Source organism: Hippoglossus hippoglossus, chromosome 5 (genome assembly GCF_009819705.1).
Source record: "Hippoglossus hippoglossus isolate fHipHip1 chromosome 5, fHipHip1.pri, whole genome shotgun sequence".
In the NCBI taxonomy this organism is placed as follows: domain Eukaryota; kingdom Metazoa; phylum Chordata; class Actinopteri; order Pleuronectiformes; family Pleuronectidae; genus Hippoglossus; species Hippoglossus hippoglossus.
In genome coordinates, this window is record NC_047155.1 from 4,622,252 (window position 1) to 4,640,110 (window position 17,859).

The 17,859-nt window shown below is 42.1% G+C and overlaps 1 protein-coding gene across 7 annotated transcripts in view; it reads left to right on the forward strand.

The window, feature by feature from the left end:
- Positions 1–17,859, forward strand: part of LOC117761023 (plasma membrane calcium-transporting ATPase 1-like) — a 78,893-nt gene that overhangs the window by 17,032 nt on the left and 44,002 nt on the right. For 5 of the 7 annotated variants that reach the window (XM_034584583.1, XM_034584577.1, XM_034584582.1 and 2 more), the window contains exon 2: positions 17,375–17,772. In XM_034584583.1, the coding sequence (XP_034440474.1) occupies positions 17,577–17,772 (196 nt within the window). In that variant the 5' untranslated portion in view covers positions 17,375–17,576. Of the gene's footprint in view, positions 1–17,374; positions 17,773–17,859 lie in introns of those variants that run through there. The other 2 variants (XM_034584578.1, XM_034584580.1) reach the window with 1 other exon arrangement.

Sequence of the window (17,859 nt, forward strand, 5' to 3'; positions counted from 1 at the left end):
TTTGTTGTTGCTGTATTATTCTCTGTAACTAAGCAGCTGACTGCAGCGGAGACAATCTGCTTCCTGTTTACACTGTCACACACACATGGCCAGTGTACGGGAATGTCAACGTGATATTTTTAGGTAATAATAATTTGTGTGTTAGTATGGACGTGAATTATTACTGATACAGTGTGGAGAGAGATTGTTTTAGTTTTAAAAGGCTTTTTAAAAAAACATATGAATGTAGGTTCCAGTGGTGAAATTCTGCTAGACAGTAAAGAAGGTGTTTTTCTGAATCTCTGTGCTGTGAGGACGTCAAACTAAAAGGGTTTGTGAGGCTGCAGCAGAATCAATCAATGAGATGGATTCTCTCCGTCTTCTTCCAGGACTCTCCTGAGATGGAGCTGGATAGACCTCCACCGTAGAGACGAATAATGGCCATCATAATGACCCCCATACTCTGATGTAGGTCCGACTTGTCTGATTGATTTGTTTCAAACTGGTACTTTTATTTATTCCTTTGATTGACAGGAAACAATGTGGCTTTTAAGTGTATTTCTCACAGCCTGCACTGCATATAGCCAGATTTTACTCTGAATTCCATGTTAGGAGTGGACAGCTCAGAGCCTTGTGATGAAGGTGAAGGTGGTAGGGCTGGTTTCCTGAAGGCGGACTCAGCTGTGTTTGCAGCATTTAAGCCTCGGTTCAGTCCACAGTGACTTCAGAAATCTCCTCAAGGAGTAAAGAGGAAGAACGTGTTATTATTTTATACGGATTGATTATCGTTCCCAGCTCTTTATGTCCACAGTGAAACCAGTGACTGTTCATAAAGATGCGTGACAGCTCAAGAACAAGAATACAAAGAAAATTGATACAATGTTATTTAAAATCAAATACCGTAAATTATATACAATGCAGCAGATAAAATAATACAGCATAATTGAAAAGAAATGGCAACAGAAAAGTATAAAAGAAACATAAGTTATACAATCAAGTAAAAGCCGTTTGGTGAAAGTACTTTTACGCAGTGAAACGACAGCTGAGACGGACTCATGACTGGTCGATGCTCTACGGCTCCAAATGACACCACCAGTGCAAGATGGCGGCAGCCGTGTCCAAGATATCTTAACTTGATTTGTGGTTAGTGGGAGGAAGCGGTGAAGTGTTTTCCATCATTATTTAAAAGTCTGAGTGAAAACAGAGAGCTCACAGAGAAACATCATTGTAGTTGACGAATTTAGATTTGAACATCTGCCTTTTGAAGATCATCATCAAACATCTAAAATGGTCAGATTTAAGTTTCCTGTTTTGAGTCTGTCAGTTGTGAAGATACGTCTCGTTCTCGGCTGTTTGTAGCGCGACTCATTTTCTATGATCAATTAAACTCACAGTCGCCTCATGTGTCCTTCAGCAGAGAACCGCTCCTCTGTTGTTCTGTCTCTTCTGAGGTAAAACTAGATTTTTCCTCAGTGAGGAAATGGAAGATCAGTGCGATGGTGTCACAATAAAGTTCTTTATCCTGTTGTTTTGACCTTTTCCAACTCGTGCTCTTCCCCGTGCACCCTGTAGTCTCTTCTGAAACACACGGTGAATACGGCTGCTGCTTTTCAGCCACCAGGGAAGAGAAAATGTGTTTCTTTACATATTTATATAGACGCCTGACATGACATCTAAATCAATATATAATGAAATATGACTCACTGCAGTGATTCCTGCAGGAAATAGGTCAGCAGAGGTGGAAAAGTTTTTCCAGACATCTCTCTACAAGTCGATTTTTCTCAACTTGTAACAACACTGAAGTTTTTCTTGCAACACTTTACAATCACTCTTATATATCTCATAAGGATCTAACCATTTCTTTTAATGTTACGGGAAAGGTTTATTTTAGCTTTTATGATGCTAGAGGCCTTATGTTGTTGAGTTGTCCATCCATCTGTCCCGTGTTAGAGAACAGGATATCTCAAGAATGCCTTTAGGGAAAAAATGTTGCATTTGCATCAGAAATTAAATGAGAATTTGCCCATTTCTAGGTGAACTAAATATGCAGGAGTAGTCTTACATGTCACTGTTTATAACACTGCTAATATCCTTTGCTGGAAAGGCTGAAACAGAGAATACCCACTTCTATTGGCACCACTACACCACTGGACATGATTCAATGTGGGAACCCCCTTATATTAGAAGCTGATTTCATAAGACTGATGTTAAGTTGTTGTTTTCTGGGTTAGTGGCTCTTCAGTTGTTCATGCAACACGGCTGCTTGTCTATCAACATCAACACCAGAACAATTCATGATGACAAAGTACAAACTCAGTGGTGACCATCACACACACAAACAGACACACACACAGACAATAACTGTTCCTCAGCACAGCAGACACGAGGAGACGCTTTTGTCAATTAGGTTTAGTGAAGAGGAGCACTAATCTGCTGCAGTAACTCAGCTGTGTAATAAATGACAAATTAAGAAGCTGCTACTGAAAGCAGGAGTCACGGCCGCTTGTAGACCATGAAACTAAGCAAAGGAGGAAGGAAACAAACTGATTGGTGTTCCAACAGCCCAACACTTCCTCCTGATATGCAGCAAAAACACAGTGACTTTAAATCTGAGCTGCTGCAGCAGTGGGACGGGAACCTGCTCATTGCTCCCAGTGTCGGTAGGTGTGGGGGCCTCTGGTCTTTGAATATGTTGCGGGAGGTGTGTTCAGACTGAAAAGACTTGTTAAGTTGCCCTTTAAAGATTCCAGTTATTGAGATAAAGTGCCTCCGACGGCTGTTTATGAACTGCACTGCCAACTTTATATGTAAAGCAGCTTAATGAGTCAGACGGGATAATTTCCATATTCATTCAGGCGCTGTGTGGCCTGGTTAAAACACAAGCTTCTGTTCAGAAAGAAATTGACTGTTCAAATGAACCTGTTTCCTTCATGTACACTCAGAGGTTGTACGTCGAAGGTAATTCAATTAAATGATTCATGATTAGTTGATTAGCAGAAAACTGTTTGGTTATGTTTTTGTCTTGGTTTGATGTTTATTTGTTTGTCAGTCTGTTTGTGAGTTTGGCAGCATTGCACAAAAACATCTGATTGGATTACCACGAAACTTGCTGCAAGGTTGTGGTATGCGTCAGGAAAGAGGCCTTAAGATTTTGGTGCAGATATAAAATGTGTTCAGAGTTTATCTTTGCATTGCAGTCGTAGTATTGGGAGTGAATATGAATCAGTTCCAAACTAAACCTCTCGGTGACGCCTGGTATCTGTTAAAATTGAAATGTCACAAACTGCGTCTCGGTGTCAGAGGTGACCTGACATGTTTCCGGCATGGAAAAAAACGATGTTTAGACATACGGTAAAATATAACATAGATTTCTAGATGTGTGGTCACACTATGTCCTGCACTTCACAAACCGTTACACGCGACTGATCCTGAGCTCTGTGATATCTGTGGCACATTGAGCCATGAAACCCCTGATGTCAAGAGGAAGGTGCAGGTCCCGAGGTTCGTATTGTCTCTCTGCGTTGTCTTGTCAGGATTATTTCCAGCCCCGTGCTGTCGTATTTTTGTTAGCATTTTCTTATTCTTCTTCATTTATCTCATGAGAGAAATGCTGCTGTGTCCCACTTGGTGCGTCCTGCTTATCAACGAGTTGCAGACAGCCGCTGTTATCTAACATGTTTGAGACGCTCTCCAAGTCTCACTGACATGCCTCGGCTTTCTGTCACATGAATCTGCATTGTGTAGGAAAAACTAGTTTCTCTGTCGTTCTAATGTAAATTAGAAACATTTAGGCTCAAAATACCCTCAGGTGTTGGTGCTCTGCTCATTTTATTTGATGTTTAATGTAACGTCAGGTGACTAGAATAATGTTGCCTGCTACTACAGTAATTCCCAATATACATGAAAACTGCTGTCATATAATTTAGGGAACTTAGACACTTTATATGACACAAATTATGTTTACATGTATATTGTGACCTTTTGGAGCAAAGCCATAACACATCTTTACAACACATTTCGAGTCAGGTAGGTTTTAATAGTCAGGTAGCTTGTTGTAGGTCGGAAAAATGTGTAAACCAAATATAGAAAATGCTTATTTTGCTCTGAGAAATAAATATTGAGGTGAGTGATCGCAGACTGTGAGTGATTACACAAAAACAGGAAGAACATGGTTGAATTCAGCCACCGTGCAGTTTTCAACTGACGTGATTATTCATGGTAAGAGGTGAAATTGGCCAGTACCTTTACGTCTCACTGACAGTTCAGTGCTAATGTGACTGACTAGTGTAGCTAACACAAAGTAACAGTGCTGGCTCTCTCCTCAAGATTTTCAGTAAGAACTGATGATCAGTCCAAACCTCTTTGATTGAAGCCGTAGAGAGTTTTCGATTTGAGGCTCCACCTGTTAGTATCCGGCCCAGGGGAGGTCGGCTCCCTCCAACCCCAGCTGCAGGTGCTGTCACCTGGGCCATATCAAAGGCAGGTGGGCCCTCCCACCCCGCTCCACGGAGCTCGTTAGCTGTCAGAGCTAATTAAGAGGGTCTTTATCGCACAGATGCTAACGCACTTCAAAAGAGATCCCCTTCAAAGAACACACAGGTCAGAATGGGAATTAGGACGTGAAAATATCTATATTTTCATGTTTAATAGTTACAGCGTGTAAAGGACAGGTTGAACAACGCTAATGTCCATGGTTTTAAGTTCCTTCACTGGTGGGGTTTCAGGTTTTCCACCAGACTTTGGATCTTAACTGCATTGATTTGCTCCCATTCTGCCATAAAAGCATTAAGGCCAATTCACTGTTTCCATGTTTGCATGCTAGCAAGGGTCTGCAAGTGTCTGCAAGGGTCTGCGTGATCTAAATCTTGTTGTCGTCTACAAACTGTGAGCAAACTGGCTGCAGATGTGCCAAATACTGTTTTCCTTTCGTTTTTTTTTTTTTGTACTACTTTTTGTTGGTTCATTCTAATACAACAGCAAAGAAGTGATTGTTCTCTCTGTCAGGAGGTCAGTCATTGTAGTATCAATAGAAGGCCGTCAGGGTCCATCCGAGGCCAAGCTGAGACCAAGAGCTGGCCTTTAGGTCCAACATGTGATGTTGTCCTGGCTCACAGTTGGTGTTCCTCTTCATCACGTACAGTAGGTGTTGCGTGGGACTGAGATCCGGACACTGACTGGCTCATGCACACAGGCCAGTCAAGTTATTCTACACTGTGGTGCACTGTGATACTGTGTGTTGTAACAAGAGAGATTAAGACACAAACTGCTGATAGTTGGACGCAATCTATTGTTTGATATTATTTTATAGTGCAGTCTTGAGGTAGTAGTGAAATGGCAGTTAAAACTTCTTTATCTTCTGTAATGTGACCTTTATCTTAGTGAAACATGCCCCTTGGTATGATTGGATAGCTGAAAACAAGGCGTGACTTATCAAATACAGAGTGCTTAAGGGTTGTAGATATATTTAATAAACTTCTGCTGTGAAAAAGACATATGGGAGAAACATAGATTGTAAATAAAATTAGATGACACATCTCTGCTTCTTCCTGTTGGACAAAAATGTAGCCAAAATAACTTGGGTGCGGCCATATTGAGCTTTTCACGTAATTTGGAGCCAAAGTCCAGTCACTCGTACAATCTATCGTCTATTGTGACATTTTTATATCATCGATTTACTTAGTAAGAACAAACTTACTGGAGAAAAGACCACTTGGACATAGTGTGACAGAAACCACCTGTCCATATTCTTTTTTCCACGCACCAGTATCTCCGCTCCCTCCAGCAGTGTTTACTGTTGAAGATGAACACAAACACACACTCACATTAACGAGCAGAAACGCACACGCGGATGACTATATCAACTCTAGCACACTCATCATTTTGCCCACATTCACAGAACAATACCCTCGACCTTTTTAAAACGGGGAGATGTGTTACAGTGATTGGATCTAATGTTCCCAGGCATCGTTGTGTTCGTTGCTGCAGAGTTCAGCAGTGTTTACAGTAAATACGGGCCTGTTAGTGAGGGCAGAGCAGGAGACACCTGACGCCTGATGACGCTGCTCCTCATCACACATGCTCATTAAAAACAAGCACGCAAGCTACATATCGTTTGTGCTGGAGATGACATTTTACACTCAAAACCAGTTATTTCCTATTCAGTCTGTGTGCAGCGACTGACACGTCTGTAACCTACATTTTGAGGACATTTCTTCAGTCTGTACTCCAGGAGCTGTGTCATTGAGCTTTCAGACACATCTTGTGGTCTTCATCAGTGGTTGGAGTTTGCTCAACAGCCAAAGAGATGGTTTAGATTTATTGGTTAGACGATAAGAATCAGCTGATGTTACATAACTGTATTATTTATTTTTTGCAAATATCAGCCAATATGCAAACTTTTATTTTACAGAAAATAAACATTGGAGAAAAGATTTTAGTGAAGATATGTGTTTTATTTATAGTTAATAATAAAGTTACTAACCCTGAAATATCAAGGCTATTTACAAGCCTTTTTAATATTATATACCAATATATTGAACATAATTTATTTCCCCCAAAATCCAAATGGTTTACTACTAGTTTAGTTATCACGTGACCAAAGTATAGACTTATGGTTATGTCTTAGACTAACAGCCATTTGTTCTAATTTAAAGTTTCGCCATGGCAGCTGAGCAAAGTCCCCCCGCTGATGAAGGCCATGAGGTGGGTTTTATCAATATAGTCCGATTTTTGTGAACAATCTAAACTATTTCATCATCTAAACTTGCACGTGGACGATACAATTTCATGAAAAGCGTCAACATTAAAGCGACATGGCTCTAAGTCGTCAGTGGGTTTTGCATTTGCAACCTCTTTCCCTTCATGTGCTGCGACAATGGAGGCTTTTTTCAGACTGTTGCTTGTGCACACTCTCACCTGGGGACTGACCAGTGTCCACTCACTAACGCACAGAGAGAGAACGGCTGCTGCAGCTCTTTTTCAGTGTGTTTGGGTTACGATCAGTGTGGATTGGGCTCCTGCAGTGAGGAACAGGCTGAGCTTCAAACAGGGTTATTGCATCTCTGGACGCTCTCCAGATGTTGCTGCTTTGTTTGGTTCAGATCCATCTTCTTCTTCCTGGTTTGGTCTAAAACATTATATGAAGGACACAGAGGGCAACTCCTGTGAGCTGCTGCCGTCCAGAGTTTATCAGCAGTGACTCTCTGATCACGTCGTTGTCTCTCTGCTGTCACGGTGCCCACTTACTTCATCTAGTGACAGGGCTTCGTTGTCATCAGGCACTTAGACAGAGGGATGGGTTTCTATAGCTTCCATTTTGGATCCAGGTCGGAGTTGGTAAAATGCCCGTGTTCATTCAGCTCAGCGGCACAACGGATCTCTTTCATCTTCATTCATGTTCATGACACTACTGGACCACAATTCGACTGATGGCGTGAAAACAAACACACGGTAGCTCAGTGACACTGTTGTGAACAACTGGTCCAAAGAGGGCGGGCCACGTAGTGTGAGCTGGTGACACCCCCCCCCCCCCCCCCCCCCCCACCCCCACCCCCCCACCCCAAACCACACACACCCCACACTATGAGCGTACAATACACTGTGGGGCCTCAGTCAGCTTCTGTAAACTCATCCAGCCAGTCAGTCAGGAATCCCAGGAATGAGCTGGTTACACACACACAAAGTGTCACACAGCTTTAATGGTCATGTTTCACGTTGACCTTCTTTTTGTATATATTGTATATATGTATATAACCGTGAATCTATTTTGTGTTTCACAGTTTATCAGTCCACTCTGTCTCCGTCCTTCGGTCACACATCAGTTTTTAATGGTAAACGCTGTTTGTCCCATTGATCTGTAAAGACAGCTGACAGTGTGGAAGATTTGCTTTTTTAAATAAATCTTAAAGCGTACCTCTTGCTTAAAGCCGGAGATGTTCCAACACTGATGTTCCTGATACTGATTCAGATACCTGGACTTTGCGTAAATACCATCGTGGTGTACTGATCGGAAACCAGTTCAATTGTTGAATGGCCAGGTTCAGTTTAAACCCTTTGAAAAACGAGTACAAACCGAGAATGCTCAAATGCTTTATTGGATTGCTCGTGTTGTTAGTGGCAACACAAGTGCAGCCCCCTTGAAACTGAAGTCTTGTGTACACATCGCTGTTTTCCTTGTGAGACGTTCCAGCGTGAAAAGTTTTCAAATTGCTGACATTCCAGCTAGCTATTGCTAATGCTACACTGCTAGAAATCACTTCTACTTACTCTTTTTTTGGAGCAGTGAAAAATGGATTTCCCGTAAAAGACAACTGCGGTTTTATCCGGGTGAAATTTAAACTTTAAAGACGTGGTAGATTCACGTACTCGCCAATGCCGACTGAGGATTTTTGGCAAAGTCAAAGTGCTGCAGTAATATTCCTCCTAAGTCCAAACTGACTGTTATTGTTGTTGTTGGGACGACCCATCCGTCCTTTTTTCTACTTGGACGGCAGCAAGCTACGGTGACGTAGTGTTTTTAGCTGCTTGCAGTTCAGAGATTGTTTCATGGTTACATCACGACAGAAATCCCAACAGATGGTTTTAAAACAGTCTCTGATACAGGCTGTTTGTATTTCTGTGTGGATTGAGCTTTTAATAAGTTAACAGTATTCATAAGGCACATACCTGCTTTATAGATGAAGAAGAAAAAACAACACTATATACAATACGAGACCTTGAAGAGAGAAGATTAGAGTAAATGAAGAGACATTAAAAACAAATAGCGAGTCTAAACCTGGACTGTTTCCTGTTGATGAGTCATACACCAAGTACTTTGTGTTGCTGTGTTTGTGCATGTGTGAGTGTGAGTGTGTTTGCTAGGCTTGTGTGCAGAATTGTAAGATGATCCTCAGTAATTGTCCGTACTGTTTCATCATCCCGGAGCATCATTAACAAACATGAGACAAACAGCTGTGTGTGTGTGTGTGCATGTGTCATGCATGTGCGCGTGTGTGTGCAGAAACGTCCCGTGTGTGTGTGTGTGTGTGTGTGTGTGTGTGTGTGTGTGTGTGTGTGTGTGTGTGTGTGTGTGTGTGTGTGTGTGTGTGTGTGTGTGTGTGTGTGTGTGTGTGTGTGTGTGTGTGTGTGTGTGTGTGTGTGTGTGTGTGATGCTGCACAGTGAGTCCAGACCTCTGCAGTGTGGGGATTTCCTTTTTCCACTCTGGTCACATGACTGCAGATATGGGTGTGACCTCCTGCATTCCTGGCCTCACTCTTTTCCTCTCTCGATTTCTTGTTACTCTGTCTGGCATTCTGCGACACTCTTTCTCCTCACGCACACACACACACACACACAAAATGTCATCTAGACCAAACACAGAGGCTTGGTGTCGGCTGCTGTTTGACGTGCCCTGCATGTGAAAATGTCTCTGACATAATTCAGTGGTGTGTTTGTGTGTATGAGAGAGAGAGAGAGAGAGATCTGTTGCTGGGTGCAACAAGAAAAAAAGTTCCTCTCTATGTGGAGGGTGTGGCCAGCTGTGTGTGTGTGTGTGTGTGTGTGTGTGTGTGTGTGTGTGTGTGTGTGTGTGTGTGTGTGTGTGTGTGTGTGTGTGTGTGTGTGTGTGTGTGTGTGTGTGTGTGTGTGTGTGTGTGTCTTTGGAGGAGGGTGGTGCAGGCTCCTGCTTTAGTATGCAGAGCAGGTGTGTCTGCAGAGGCAGAGAACAGAGAGGCAGGAGAGGAGGGAGGGTAACGGCAGCAGAGACAAGGGACAGTTTGATGGAGGATAATGAAAAGAGAGAAGACCTGAAACTAATTTTCTCTCTCTCTCTCTCTCTCTCTCTCTCTCTGTATGTGTCACAGTCAGAAATAGAAACGTGGCTGTTTTAGAAACGAGTTTGCTGATAAAGGTAAAAAAATGACTTCTGCATGTTCCATGTTTGGTAAAACTGTCACACACCAGTTGATGGAAAACTGTACCAAGTTCATTCCTCTTTCAGGATCTTTTTTTTCCCCTCACACTTGATATTTTCCAAACTTGGGTCATTTTAAGCTCATCCGCTGTGAGAGCCGAAAGCTGTTTGATAGATTTTCTCATTGGTTTATTTCTGCTGCAAAGATGTTGGAAGGTACTGAGAACTTAATTCAAATGTATTTTCTCCTTGAAAGCAATGTTTTTTTTACATGAAGCCTTCAGAGACCTTTTTAAAGGGCTGATCAATTCTAAAAGACTCAAAATGGACAGACTTAAAACACTAAAGACTAAAATGTTGTTTCTCATTTTTGTCAATAGTTTCCTTTCTCTACTGAGACCTCAAGACAATTTTGATTTCACTTGACTTAGATGCTGCACAGAAAAAAGCTTGGTAGCTGTGTTAATACTTCGTTTACACCAAAACTAGCAGGTATATACGCAGGTTTTTAAAATGTGGGTAAACCCAAGTAAAACAGAGGTGATTAACTCGTTTTACCGTTGCCGTTAGAGGAGTTTGTCCACGTCTGAAACCTAGCGGACAATCCAGTTTTGCATCTTAGCACGATACCAAGAAAAAAAATCGCAGTTGCACCTTGTTCCCATGATGTTAAAAACAATCAGTACTCAAATGTTCGTGGCTATTTATGTGCCAAGCGACCGGAGGTTCAATGCTCATCGTAACGTCATGGTGGAAAAGGTGCAACATTGGCGTCTAGACTGCCAAAATACAGAAGAAGAACACACTGCTGCTTTTGATAAAAACACGTGTCTAAGCAGTTTGACCCGGGAGTGAATGCTGATCGTATCCATTCACATTAGAGACAAAAGCCAGATGTTAGTGGGTGTTAGTGGGTTTTTTGACCAGTGGAAAAGGGGCTTAAGTCTTATAATGGCAAGAAAACCCTGGAGTTTTGATGGCTGGATATTTATCAATATTCTAAATTGGCTGTATAACAATCGAAAGCAAAAAGCTCATTTAAAATGATTCAATGAATTGTTTTGTGTGTAAAAAAAATGAACTCAGTCCACAGTGTTAATGCACATCTGATTTAGTAATAATAAGAACATGATGTATGTGATGATAGTCAGTGTGAGTCATTCTGATTCTTGGGTTTGTTTAGTTTGAGCAAATGTAATCCTGACAAGCGCGCGGTGCCCTCTGCCAAAAACACACTGAGACTGATTCTTTCCGAAATTTGTTTACATGCGAGAAGATGTGCCTTCGTGTTTATGTTTTCAGGTGTTTGTTCAACAAGTTCTCCGTCCAGAGTGAAACAGCTAAAACAAAAGACAAACCTTTTCCACTGGCCTCGTGCTCCACACTGCAAACACATCTCAGAGAATATGGATGGAAAAATCGTGCAACATCACGCACAACCGGATTTGCAGCCACACAACTCTGCAGTCGCCTGATGACACTGAGCACTCACAAGTTGTGAACATGACAATCCTTCCAGCGCCGCTATTAATCCCACTTGATATTAACAAAGCACAAGACAGGATGCTTGTATATTCTGTTATTAAGACAAATGTTTTAAAACAAAATACACTCGCACAAAGACACACGCAGGCTTATGGCATCACACACACATACACACACGCGCGCGCGCACACTCACTCATAAGCTGAGTGGTTGGCTACATGGAGGCTGCAGCCTAATTTCATCTCGAGTCAATAACAAACAGATAAGATGGACAAAGAACAGACACAGTGTCTCTCACACACACACACACACACACACACACACACACACACACACACACACACACACACACACACACAGAGTCTTATGGCTACATTGATCGTCTATATATAGGGACGTTTTAATGTCCTGACGTCACTTCCTGTCGAGCTCTCACTGAGGGTTTCATGACAAGCTACACACTGTAGTACACACATGCACACACCATGGCGCCATGGCCACAGTGTTTCAGCAGCTTCAGTGTTTTCTGTGGAGAACTTTACAAACACAAAACACCTATTTAACACACTAGAGGACAGAAACACTGAAAAACAACACATCTCCTTTAAAACTCAAAAGATTTTTTTTTTTTTAAGTGATCATGTTGATTTGGCTTTTTATTGAGAATTTAATTTAATTTATTAAAAGGTTAATTTGTAAAATAACGAGTGTTTTAATGACTGTTTGTTTCAGCTCATCCCTTACAAACCTGTTTCTGAGAAATTAAATTTCTATAGGACTTAATTGGAGCAGCTAATATGCTTTGTAGGAAACGTAATTACAACTGATTAAGTTTCCTATTAACGGAATGTGGATATGTTGTTAATTCCCATCTGGTATTTCACAATTATATATCGAGGCTGAATATCTCAGATGCTTGTCAGGGTTGGTTTCGTGGAGACGCCATGTAAATGAACAAGGAGTGTTTTTCTTTTAGCTGCGGTTTAGATGAGATCATGTGAGACTGAGCTGTTTTCGTCAGTTCTCTCAGTGAACGCACCAGTTTAGCAGCTAATCAAGTGTAAATAGTCGTGATCACAGTTGTGACATCACTCAGTGGTACCTGCTCTGTTTCACTCACCTGTCACTCAAAGAGTTGAACCTTTGGCTTCTATCATTTGGGTTTTTCCGTCTTATTTAGAAAATAAGGAGCATTGGGTTTTTTTTTTAGCAAGAAAAACAAAGTCCTCAGCTGTTGTTGAGATTTAATGAACAGTGTATTTCTGTTGTGGTTATAAGTAATCTATTACATTATGAGTATTAGTGATGGAACTGTTGACTGCAGCTTTAGGAGTCTCCTAATCGGTGTGTGTGGGGGGGGGATGCAGCTCATTAACATCACATCGACTTTACGCAAGACTTGTGTCTGGGGGGGGGGGGTTTAACCGAATCACTGCTCATTCATTTTGAATGGGATGACGTCATGCGTTGCCAAACCTCATTGTGGTTCTCTTGCGATTGATGTTGGTTGAACAGAACCCTGATTTTCATGCGGCAACGGAGGCACCAGCCGATCAAATCCTGCTCAAACAAACACTCAACTTTCTGTGGTCTATCAAGAAATCAACCATCACGTTAATGTGAGCGAGGAGGGAGAAGCTGCTCCCGGCCTGTGTTCATCTGTTGGTGGATTATACTTCCTGTGCACTTCTCTTTAGCATTGCACTGACAGCTAGCATGGCATGTTAGCACGAAAGCCGGCTATGTTTGCTGGCCCAAGCACGAAACTGTTACTGCTATTAACGCAACGCTGTTAACAAAATGCACACGTGTGAGCCCTGCGTTAATCGCTCTAACAAACTCTGCACTGACCAACAAATGTCTGAATTATTTGGACTCAGGTTGTCAGGAGTGAAAATGGTCTCAAATAAACCCATTTGAAATTGGAGGCAGCATTTTCAGTATACGAGACTCAAACACTTAACACACACACCCTGTATTATTGTCTCTATATACAAATCTGATACAACACTTTGAACAAAGTGCTAAATGACTGTGTGGTAAAGCTGGTGGAGTGTGTCCATTATCAGTGTGTCATTAGTCCACGTTAATCAAACACTCGCTTGTTAAAGGATAACAGCCACACACACACACACTGAGACAAGCAAGGAGAGGCAAATGTGTGTATTATCTCTTTGTGTGTGTGTCAGCAGGTGTGTCGTTAAGGTATAAAAAAGGAAAGCTTACCTTTGGACTGAAATGGGTGTGGTGCTGTAGTTAACTGATGATAAGTGTGTGTGTGTGTGTGTGTGTGTGTGTGTGTGTGTGTGTGTGTGTGTGTGTGTGTGTGTGTGTGTGTGTGTGTGTGTGTGTGTGTGTGTGTGTGTGTGTGTGTGTCTACGCTCGATGAGCCCATTGTGTATCTTTCTCTCGCTCTCCCAGCCTTTCTCCTTCTCTCCCACAGCTCATAGTAAAGATGTGCATGTATCAAATTATCCCTCTTCGATTATTGTGGCCACACAGTAAACGGTATTATCACTGTCGTAAAACTCCCGTGTAATAATACAATATGACTTTAAACTGTGATCGCTGTGGATTCAATCAAAGCTAACGAGTTGAACTGTGAGCTGCATATTGAAGCTTTGTTGGAGTCGGCAAACAAACACAATTAACAGAAGCAGGCTGAGGGTGAAGGCCGCTGAAATGATTTCAGATGCACTGTTTCTGAATGAGATCTATACCAATTTGATTTGAGTGTTATTCGCTGAGCCCAAAAGCCCAGCACATTGTCGAACACTACTCGCTTTATTCTTAACATTTCAGTTTTCTTGATTTAATAAAAGGAACATTGCACTTTTCACTTGCTTGTTCTTTCCTCAGTAAACGTACGAGTCCAGCTCTGATGAACCAGCCGCACTTCAGCTGGTCCACTAGTTGGTATAAGTAACACCAGATCTAGAGTTAGACAGACCAGAGGCCTGCTCTGCTGCTGTGTCTTTGTTTGACTGGTAGAAGAAGGCGCTCGGCTGTGGCTAACGGCAGAAGCAATGTGCTGTGTAAACAGTGTCTTCTGAAAATAGCGATAATCACGGTAATATAAATTAGTGGTGTTGTTTTACTCAGAATGTGGTGTTTGGCAGGACTGGTAGAATGGGACTTCTCTAGTCTGTTGTGTGTCTCTCCTGGTTTCGCATGTGTTTTCTCCCTGCTCTGACTAATACACACACAAATGGTCACTTTTCTCCTTATAGTCACATTTTGGCTCAGTTTATTACCACTTCTTTGTCCTATAAGAGTAAAGACTAACAAGCTCATGAATAGTGGAGACCACATTAACTAGTGTTTTCTTTACGAGCACACAAACGACCACTGCTTTATGTGATTCATATTGTGATGGTCTCTGTATAGTGACATTTGGGAAAGACAAAAACAAATCATAGTTTAAACATGAAATTAAATGGCTGTTAATAGATCTCTGTACACTCAATAGTCTCGAGTACATTTTAGTACTAACTATCTCCATGAATGATCAGAACTGATTCTCTAACTTCAAAGTAAATCTGAATATTTTAATGTAGAATTATGTGACATTTCGGCCGGTCCTAATGAAATAGTTAATTTTCTCTGTTGATAGGCTGTATAATGAACTAATCTCATTATCCGTAATTAACTTGTTCCATCATTATGACATCACCAACTATTTGTGTAATAAACAGCAGCAACATACATGAATGAGATGAGGTCTGCAGGCAGTTAAATTCATTTCATTCCTCTGTTGTTTCATTGAACTAATGACTCGACTTCTGGTCAGTGAACAGACGGATAATTAGTGGACAATGAGACGGCATCTGTCCTGCTCTGTCTAAAGATAACACACACACACACACACACACACACACGTATTGGTAGATCACTCTGATGTGAGGAAGATTAAAAAACATCAAAAAGACTGTGAAACAGAAGATAAAGGCTGGAGGTTTAAAAAGATCAGATTTCTGGGGAAAAAAAAGAATAAGTAATGATGGAAATCTTATAAAATCTTTCACGGTTGCATTAGAAACTTTCCTAAAACACGTAACTACATCACATCTTGTTATTCCTCACACATCTACGCCGTGCGCTTTCTGTATGTGACGAAACTGAGAAGCGGATGGAGAGCCTCCCTTGTGCTACATAAGACGAAAGATTAGACACGGCTGTGGATGTGCGAGGCAGGAGTTGCTCAGGGACGTCCCCAGGCCAGAGAATCACTCGGCACCTACAGTTTGCTACATGCCCCGTTTGAGGTAGAGCTCTGCCTCCGGTGGTATTAGTGTGGCGGAGGTAAATCTGAATCATTGACTGCAGCTCTTATAATGTACAAAGTCGGAGCTCCCAGACCGGAGCATGCATGTATTTAGAACAGCACTTGAACTCATAAACTCCTCTGAATGATGAGTCTCCATCGGTATATATTAGAAAACTAGCCCGGCTCCACAGACTTCCACACAAGGACGGGTGCAGTATAAACGTATAGATTTGAATGACATTGATAAGCACCGGTGATTTACTCAATGTCAACCTGACCTTGATTGTTGAACCATTTGCAACTCTTGAAATGCAGAGTTTTCTTAGTTTGGTAAGAAATGTACCGACCTGGGCAATAAAACATATATATCATTTTCATCAATAGCAATATAACAAAGGTTCAATATATATAAATACATCAATATATTGCTTGGGGCCTTGTGGAAACACAGTGAGGAGGTTTAACACATAACTGATCTACCTCAGATTTGTCAAATGATTTGCTGTTAATCCAGTTTTTGTCATTCTCTGCTCAAAGAAGAGTTTAAAACCTTCACTCAGGAGCAAGATGAATTTATCTTGATATAACTTTTAGCCATATCCCCTCAGCCCTAAAATCTAAACGCATACAACATGTTTAAATGTGCAGTAGAGATAAGTCACATGTCTCCATGACAATAACCCGTCGCTATAGCTGCTTGATGAATCCAGGAACTAAACGTACTCGGTATCTGCAAAGAGCCTCAGACTCTGCTCTTAAAATGGCTCAGTGCTTCCCCCAGTGTGAGAACCACTGACCGAGGCAGTCACCTGTGTCACCTACACTCCGGAGAGCACACATGTAGCACCATCACTGTGTGTGTGTGTGTGTGTGTGTGTGTGTGTGTGTGTGTGTGTGTGTGTGTGTGTGTGTGTGTGTGTGTGTGTGTGTGTGTGTGTGTGTGTGTGTGTGTGTGTGTGTGTGTGTGTGTGTGTGTGTGTGTGTGTGTGTGTCCACAACACAACACTAAACGGTGAAAAACGGAGAACAGCCTTTGATGTGCACTTACATAATCTGTGATGATGGGCTGGAATGCTACACTTTGGACACACACACACACACACACACACACACACAAACTGGAGAGCTGCCATGTCCTGACCCTGGTTCTTCGCCAGCAGGACAAAATGAATCCAGTTTCATTACAATTTTTAATCTTGATCACGATGACTAATATTTTCCTGACCTGTGATCACTATAATAAAATTTGTTAAATTCTGCTTTTACAACATCACAGGTGCTCGTAGTGATGAATGCAAACGTCTCTTCCTGTGTTTAGTCCCCCCCCCCCCCCCCCCCGCACAGTGTTGCTGAGGCACTGTAGGTTGATGCAGAGGTGACTCATCCATATACAGGAGAATAGACACAATTTTAGCTTTTGAATAAAAACCTCATACTGTTGTTCCTGTCTCTGTCTTAAACTCAGAGCGGACGGTTCAAGGAGAGCAGATATGATCATGTGTCTCAGAGGGGCGGCACAAACCAATAATCAGTTTATATTGTAACGACCTTGGTGGTTCGTGGTTCTCCTTTAATGATGTCGGATGAGAAACTCTCCTCTAATTGGCCCAGTTAGTCTCTGTGCTATTTATTAGTAAAAATCCAAGGCACTGATCTGTCGGCTGGTGATGACGTTTGTCTGCTTCGCCTTCGGACTGTTTCCTGTCTGGATCCGGTTTATAACAATCTCTTTTCCTGTCTCTGTTTTCTCCAGAGGAACATGTTTACCACCCTGTTTCCATGGTAACCCAGAGGAGCATGCACGTCCAGGTCAGGAGTTAACCTCAGTGAGAACTACACTACCCACAATTCTTGGGAACTGACGGCCCAAACTGACGTTGAGATCGGTTTGACAAAGACACTGAGAGGAACAACAACTACAACAAAACAACTACACTTCTGTGAAGAGGACCAATATGGCCAACAACACGGCGGATCACCCTCCGGGGAATTCGGTTGCCGAGGGCAACCATGACGGGGACTTTGGGATGGCCGTGACGGATCTGAGGGACCTGATGGAGCTGCGGAGCGCCGAGGCCGTCACCAAGATTCAGGACACGTACGGGGACGTGCAGGGCATCTGCCGCCGCCTGAAAACATCACCAATAGAAGGTAAGACACGTCCAACGCAGCAGACCAGGTTAAAGTTTAATGAGAATTAAACTGTTGCATTTCCTCAGGGAAGAACTCATCTGGAGC